General features: G+C 42.5%; 1 protein-coding gene across 1 annotated transcript in view; it reads left to right on the top strand.

Annotated features, from left to right (window-relative positions):
* HORMAD1 (HORMA domain containing 1) overlaps positions 1 to 3,158 on the top strand; it is a 28,371-nt gene extending 25,213 nt beyond the window's left edge. The window contains exon 15 of the mRNA XM_077320106.1: positions 2,116 to 3,158. Within this exon, the coding sequence (XP_077176221.1) occupies positions 2,116 to 2,196 (81 nt within the window). The 3' untranslated portion in view covers positions 2,197 to 3,158. The remainder of the gene's footprint in view (positions 1 to 2,115) is intronic.
* Positions 3,159 to 8,629: the final 5,471 nt, after the last annotated feature.

An 8,629-nucleotide genomic window follows, 5' to 3' on the forward strand; every position in this document is an offset into this window, starting at 1 on the left:
TTCTTTAAGCCAATGCTGCAGGGAGACAAATCACTCCATAATATCATTTAATATTTGAAGCTGCCAGACTGCCTATCTTCCAAGTTCATTGCATTACTTGTGCATGTCTTCTTGGTTTCTTTTTCTCCCGAACGGATTTGTCATTACAAAAGAGGACTTTGGGCAGAATTTTCATTTTAACTACCAAGATTTGTCCCAGCCACTATAGTTTATAATTATTAGACCAACTATGCAGATCATTTCCTACCTTCCTGAATAAAGGACTCAGATTTTGTTGAATTGTTTTGTCCTAGATTATTGGGGGAAAAGCCCACCCATATGTTATATATCACTGTTCTTCAAAACCAAACAGGGAACGAAAACCCAACCTTAACAAAGTCAGGAACTCAAAAGTTGAGCTATAAAGCAATATAAAATTTTTAAAATTATTTATTAACTGTTTTTCTGACACACATGAGTCTATGTAGAGTAAAACAATCGCTGAGATATTACATATCTTTGAAGGTGGGACTCCAAAAAGAAACACTGTACCAGTATTCATTGGGGCTACATCTAACAGATTTCCATTGACCACCCAGCTATACTTCATAATTGGTTTTAGATAAGAGTGCATTACTTAATATTATTGACCACTGAGGAAGACCCAGTAGGGTTGAAACGCGCTTGGTCTGTTCATGTGCAGTTAGATCTGCATATTTTTTTTATATAGTTTTTACTTTGTTCTAATTTTTGTACACTTTAATATATTACTGTTCTCCCCAAAGGAGCCTGTAATCTCTGTGATATTGTGTTTGGCCTCATTAGATCTATTCTCATTAATACCGCCCCTTGATTTATTTATATACAGAGCTTTAACCAATACCCTTTAATCATTCTACCAGCCCCACGACAAATTCTTTTGGAACTTGCAGGATAAATACTATGTCATCCGCATATCATACTCATTTCATGATATTATCCTGATAGTCAATTCCTTCAACACTGGCCTGTCAACATACAGCTAATGCTAGGACTTCGACTGATATATTGAATAGTAATAATGGCCAAACAGAACCACCTTGTCTAAGCCCTCTCCCTAATGGGAAACATACCCTTGTTTCAGGCAAGCAGCAGTGTGGGTCTGAAGCAAGACAACAAAGGTTGAGTCCAGTGGCACCTTTTGTTGTTGTTGTTAGGTGCGAAGTCGTGTCCGACCCATCGCGGCCCCATGGACAATGATCCTCCAGGCCTTCCTGTCCTCTATCATTCCCCAGAGTAAGACCAACCAAATTTAATTCTGGGTATAAACTTCTCTGTTCTTAAATACACCACTGGACTCAAACCTTTTTCTAGAACTTTTTGGGGAGCATTTTTCTGTCAAAAGCTTGAGTTAAGAAAGTTTTCTCTACTTGGAAGTTTATACCACATTGGCACCTCTTTTCTCTTGAAGGAAAAGAGCAGTGGTCCATCCGGGACAGGAATGCTCAGGCCATTCTTGTGACAAATCTCTCTTAAATGGCGAACGACTCCTCGCATGACAAATAGGTGTTCTGAGTCACCCCAAGGGGCGTTACCCTCTGTGTGGTTCTAGATCTGGAGACAAATCAATCAATGGGAAAGTAGGCCACAGCTCTCAAGGCTCACCTGAAGCGACTTGACTTCTAACTGCACTTTAATTAGGTCCCCGAGATAGCAACTCTCCCCCCTCCCAATCATAATCCTGTGATAAATGGGATGATTCTCTTCAAGCTTCCAGAAGTTATTTGGCCTCGCAGCCGCAGAGCTTACATCTGAGACACACAGAGGGCGGGAACTGGATGGGGGCAGAGGATGAAGGCAGAGTTTATGTCTCTCCTGATAACTGCCCATACCTCCGTGGGATGCCTGCTCTGCATTTGGGGAGCCAATGATTTATAGCTGTGCTCTATCCCAGGACCTAGCGCCTGCTTGGCCTGACACAGTGGCCCAGCATCGCAGATGAATGGGTATAGTGTCAGAACAACAAGGATGTTGGGAAATTCTTTGTTCTCTGTATCTGAGCATTTTTTAAAAATCCTTATTATCAGTGCCAACAATTTGATCAACACAATGAGATGCTCTATAATTATTTTTTTTTGGTTATCTTTATTTTTCTAGGTCTATAAATTTGAGTTTTCTTCTAGTCAAGATTTGGGTCCCAAGCGGAGAAGATTTAGTGAACCGAAAGAGCAGTTTTAGATGGTAGCTTCTGGATGTTTTATTTCCACTTTGTTCTAGAATGTTTTGTCTCATTGTTGCTAGTCTTTTGACGTTTCGAAGAGATTTTAATTGCAACTGGGTTTAATGTTCTTCAGTGTCTTTTTATTTGCAATCCAAAAGGACAGCCTTTGAATCCAGAGGCACGTGAAGCTCAAATCAAGAAAGACCTCCCAGGTTTATTTTTATTAGCATGCCTGGGGAACTAACTACCTGATGCTTGCATCTGCTCACTGCTACTTTAACATGAGCTCTGAGCTGCTACACATACACACAGTCTGCGTTGGGGGTCAATTGCATGTGATTTTATGTGCTTGGATTAGCACACAATTTAATTTTTCTTGTGCACACATGCATATTGGCCCTGGGCGTGCCAAAGTTCTCCAGAACACTCTATGTCACCTTACTTCAAAACTGAAGGAACATAAAACACAAGTTTTTAGTGGAATAATATGTCAAAGAAGTGAAGTTAAAAACACTGTGTCTTTAAGCTTTTCCTTGCTGCAGGTAGAAATACAGCATTATTTTTGGTTTTCACTAATAGCTACTGATGCAACTGAAATGAGGGGGGGGGGGGGAGAATACCCTGCAGTTTCTAAGCCCTGGCCAATGCAGAGAAAGTTAATTACACCTACATCCTCCTGAATGGGAAATCACAACTGACAAGCCCCATTGATTTCCATAGTACTGAGGAGTTATGTACGTTCTCCTGACCAGAGCTAAAAACTCATTTGTAAAACTACGACCGTCTCGGTTCTCTTTATTTAGAAAAAGAAAAGTTAACAATTTTGCTGTATAATTCTTGAACCATAATGGAAGTATTATTTTGACTTAAGAACTTATCGATTTGCAATGAAACGTTTATAGAGGGTCTGCAAATGCATATGCGTCCTGTTTTAGGCCTTCCCATTTTATAGCCGCAATAAAACGTTTACAATTTGAACAAGTCACCACTTTTCAGGCTATTTGTTTTTAAACGCACTGTGTTGATTTCCTTCCCCTCCGCTGGGGCTCTTTTGGAGCACTCCGAATCTGTTCTAGCCACACAGATTTCAAAAACGCTGTGTGTAAAAGCCACAAGGGCTCAGAAGTCTGCACAAGAGTAGATTACGGGGAATCGCATGACAACTACTGGCAGTAGCGCCAAAGTCACGAATGACAATGAGAACATTGAATGTATAGATGATTTCATCTTTCTTGGCTCTATAATCACTCAAAGTGGTGGATGCAGCCGCGAAATCAGATGGCAAACAACACTGGGCCGGAACGCAATGTTAGGCATGAACCGAATATGGAAGAGTTAGGATATCAGCCTTAATACAAAGTGCCAGCTACTCAATGCTATTCCCCATAACAAGCTATGGATGTGAAAGCTGGACCCTGAGGAAAGAAGCCAGGAGGAGAATAGATGCCTTCGAATTAGGGTGTTGGAGACGAATGCTGCGAATCCCATGGACAGCCAAAGTTACCAAAAAGACAGTTTTGGAGAGGAGCAAACCAACTATGTCATTAGAAGGGAAGATATTATGGCTAAGGCTCATTTACTTTGGATGCATCAAACTTCTTAGAAATATCATTAATGCTCGGTATGGTCAACGGCAAAAGGAAACGTGGTCGCCAAAGGATCCTCTGGCTCAATACGATCAAAGCCGATACAGGGATGACCATGAACCAACGGAAATAAGCAATCATTGACAGAGACACGTGGCGGAAACTTTCCTATAGAATCGCCGAGGGTCAGACACGACTGAACGGATAACATCATCATCATCATCAATCCATAAGCAGGTTAATATACAGGGTTAGGGAACAGCAGGAGATGAAGGGGAAGGATCAAATCTACAGTATAGCCTCATTTGAGACACCGTGTACAATTCTGGTCACCAAACCTCAAAAAAAGGTATTATAGCACTGGGAAAGGTGCAACTAAAATGATTAGGGGGATGGAACACCTTCCCTATGAAGAAAGGTTAAAGAGGCGAGGGCTCTCTAGCTTGGAGAAACTATGACTCGGGGTGACATGAGAGAGGTTTAGGCATGGGATAGAGAAGAGGAGAAAGAAGTCCTTTTCTCCCTTTTTCACAGTACAAGAGCTCACGAGCACTCAGTTAAATTAATGAGAAGTAGGCTTAGAACAGATAAAAGGAAGTCCTTCACGCAAAGGGTAATGGACCTTTGGAACTCCTTGCTGCAGGAAGTGGAGGTAGCTACAACTACAGCTTGAAGAGGGGATCGGATGAACATGCAGAGCAAGGGTTGAGACAGAACCCTATTTGTGGCAGTTATGTTCCTGGTGCTCGGGAGGAAAAGCGGGAGGGCTTCTGGAGTCCATGTTGGTAGACCTCCTGGTGGCCCCTGGGGTTTGGCCACTGTATGACACGGACTGAATGGGCCATTGGTCTGATCCAGCATGGTTTCTCTTATGAACCATCCAGACCCCAGTGTCTCTTGTCAGGAATTTATTCCTCAACAGCTCTCGGGTGCCAAAAAGGGCCAGGTTTCTTGAACGTTGAGCCTGAAGAACAGTCCTGTGTGAGTTTTGTCACATCCCCATCTTCAAGATAAAAACCCAGAAAGGCAGATTCCTGCCTCCAATAGCTTACAATCAGTAGAGACCGAGAATAGGAAGAAAAGGGGTTCCCAAGAAACGCTATTGCAATCCTTCATTTTTCTACGACAAGGGAGAGAACACCATTTCCCTGGGTCTGCGAGGAAGAGCCACAAGAGACAAACACTGGCACATCCCTTCCTGCCCGCCCACTCACAATCTAAGTTCATAAAATCTGGCATTAATGTCCGATGACTCTCTCTGCTTGAAAACTTCCAAAGGAGGAGAATCCACCACCTCCCGAGGAAGCCTGTTCCACTGAGGAACCCCTCTAACGTCTTCTGGATGATAAAATCAGAGTCCAGTAGCACCTTTAAGACCAACAAAGATTTATTCAAGGCATGAGCTTTTGAATGCAAGCACTCTTCCTCAGACTATGAACATACTTGCGCTTGAAAGCTCACGCCTTGAATAAATCTTTGTTGGTCTTAAAGGTGCTGTTGTTGTTGTTAGGTGCGAAGTCGTGTCCGACCCATCGCGACCCCCTGGACAATGATCCTCCAGGCCTCCCTGTCCTCTACCATTCCCCGGAGTCCATTTAAGTTTGCACCGACTGCTTCAGTGACTCCATCCAGCCACCTCATTCTTTGTCATCCCCTTCTTCTTTTGCCCTCGATCGCTCCCAGCATTAGGCTCTTCTCCAGGGAGTCCTTCCTTCTCACAAGGTGACCAAAGTATTTGAGTTTCATCTTCAGGATCTGGCCTTCTAAGGAGCAGTCCGGGCTGATCTCCTCTAGGACTGACCGGTTTGTTCGCCTTGCAGTCCAAGGGACTCGCAAGAGTCTTCTCCAGCACCAGAGTTCAAAAACCTCAATTCTTTAACGCTCAGCCTTCCTTATGGTCCAACTTTCACAGCCGTGCATTGCAACTGGGAAGACCGTAGCCTTGACTAAACACACATTTGTTGGCAGGGTGATGTCTCTGCTTCTTAGGATGCTGTCTAGATTTGCCATAAAGGTGCTTAAAGGTGCTACTGGACTCTGATTTTATTGTGCTACTTCAGACAAATCTATTCTTCTGCAGTTTAGCTGAAGATTCTTTTGAATGAATTTCAACCTGAGTATAAGTATAAAAATGTAATAAATAAACAAACAAACAAATTTTGTTTGTTGGTTCTGGTCCATCCCTCCAGGGCAACAGAAAACAACTCTGCTCCATCTTTTCTATACAAATCAAGTATAGAGGCACTGGGATAACAATGTGGCAAGCGCAATATTCAAAACAGACTTCTGTAGAGTCTCAAATCTTCTATTATTTCTTTCTTTATTCTTTATTGTACAAAGCAGTCCCAACGCGTTTCGCCCACTGGCTTTGTCAAGGGACATAAAACCTTGGGAAATACAAAGGAAATTAGTGGTTGTACAACAGTAATTCATAAATAAATATAATATAAAAGATAAATGTCATGAATACATACTTATAGTTTTCAGACAAACTTCAGATTATTAAATATACGGCTTTTAAACAAAGTATCTAGAACAGAAATAAACAATACAATTGTTATAATAGGAATCTCATGTATTACTAAGGCATTATCAAATTGCAACAGCCTAGTTTGGTGTAGTGGTTAGGAGTGTGGACTTCTAATCTGGCGAGCTGGGTTCGATCCTGCGCTCCCCCACATGCAGCCAGCTGGGTGACCTTGGGCTCGCCAGGGCACTGATAAAACTGTTCTGACCGAGCAGTGATATCAGGGCTCTCTCAGCTTCACCCACCTCACAGGGTGTCTGTTGTGGGGAGAGGAATGGGAAGGCGACTGTAAGCCGCTTTGAGCCTCCTTCGGGTAGGGAAAAGCAGCATATAAGAACTGACTCTTCTTCTTCTATATTGTCATTATCATTTTAAATTTTTAGAAAACAAAAACAAAGCAGAGACTTACAAGGTCGTTATAACAGCAGCTGCTCCTAGGGGTGAAGGGAATACTAAATACTATCTATAATTGCCCACAGCTGAGACACAGCAAAACACCAAATGTGTCAAAAGTTAAGATTGTTATAGAAAGCAGAGAAAATCCAGCAAGTTATTTAACCCCTTTGCTCCCATATTTCCAATTTTGAAGATAGCTCAAGTTTCTTCCTGTTCTAGTAATTTGTTAGCATCTAGTCTCTTAAAGCTTTCTCTAGGACAGCCCCTCGTGTATTAGAAGATGGCTATCATATCACCTCTTTACAAAATTTGAGTCCAGGCTGGCACCTTTATCAGCAAAGATTTATTCAAGGCGTGAGCTTTCAAGTGCAAGCACTCTTCCTCAGACATAGGTCACACCTTGAATACATTTTTGTTGGTCTTAAACGTGCCCAACTGGACTCAAATCTTGTCATGCTACTTCTGACCAACACGGTGACCCATTTGAATGTATCGTCTCTTAGTCGTCTTCTCTCCAGGCCAGGAGCCTAAAAGGTTGAAGAACAGCCCAAGTGGTCTCATGTGTCTCAGAGGACTTCTATAAGGGTGGCACTTTAGATATTCTAATTGAGGTGCTCCAAGAGATATATATATATATACTTTTCATACTGCCTTGAGCCATATGGGAGGGCGGTAAAAAATCCAATAATAATAATTTTAATAAATTAGTGTGGGAGCCTCTGAATTCATCTTACCACCTTACAATGCCCATTACAACATCCCATGAGTGCATTTAAATATTAGACCCCAGGGAGGGTTGAAACGCGTTTGGTCATTTATCCACGTGTCAAAATGTTTCAAAATTGTGCAACAGAGCTTGATATATGTTGATGCTTTTAAGTTTTATTATTTATTCTATTATTATTATATTTATATACCGCCCTCCCCGAGGGCTCAGGGCGGTTTACAGGAAACTGGAAAAGATACAGATAACATATATGTGCACCTGTATTGAAATAAATAATTGCATTTTAATATTTAACATTTAGTCTGCTGCCGCTCAACCTTTTAGGTCGTTATGGATCATACAGTGTAAAATTTACAAGACCACAACAAAGACAGCTAAGCAGCAAGAGGATTTATTTAGGATATATGTTTGCAAGTATGGAGAGAAAGCTAATTGGTGCATTCTCTGAAGTCTGCATCAGTGCAGCTCATTTTTAAGACCTTGATACGATATCATGAGGTATCCTGACGCTCAGTCCCTCACTGTCCCTTTGACCAATCAGGTCAATGACGAAGGGCGTACAATCTGACCTATCACGGATGGCTATATATCTTATTACAGTTTTCTCGCTCTTTGTTTCAAAGAATACATTCCTTTATATGGAGGGATGCTACATTCAGGAGCTATCTGCTTTTGACAAACTCAAGGTTACTTTGAGAGACAAAGAAATAACTATACACATAGTGCCACAATGAACTCAAGATACATTCTGCCTGACCTAAAAATAAACCATAGACAGACTGTGTCTAAAGTGTGTTCCACAAATCTGTATTTGTGTTCTCAATTGTGTTCCACAAATCTATATAATCTATATCAGTCCCTAGCTTGCATACAAACTTTTGTGGGGTCACTTTTTGTCACCTCTCCAGGCTAAACAGGCCAGGCGCGCTCCAGCTTCCTGATGGCCCCTGGGTTTTGGCCACGGTGTGGCCCGGACAGGCCACTGGCCTGAGCCAGCATGGCTTCTCTTACGTCCACCTGGAGGTTAGCAGGTTGCCTGGCTGCCCCGTCTGGCTGGGAAATGCCTGGAGATTGGGGGCCTCACGCCCACCCTCCAAAGCTGCCCCTTTCTCCAGGGGAGATGACCTATGCATCCTGCAGACCAGATGCAATTCCGGGAGGTCTCCAGCCACCACCTGGAGATTGGCAACCCCGGCCACGGCAGGCCTGTGCAA

This window comes from Paroedura picta, chromosome 1 (genome assembly GCF_049243985.1).
Source record: "Paroedura picta isolate Pp20150507F chromosome 1, Ppicta_v3.0, whole genome shotgun sequence".
Taxonomy (NCBI): Eukaryota; Metazoa; Chordata; class Lepidosauria; order Squamata; family Gekkonidae; genus Paroedura; species Paroedura picta.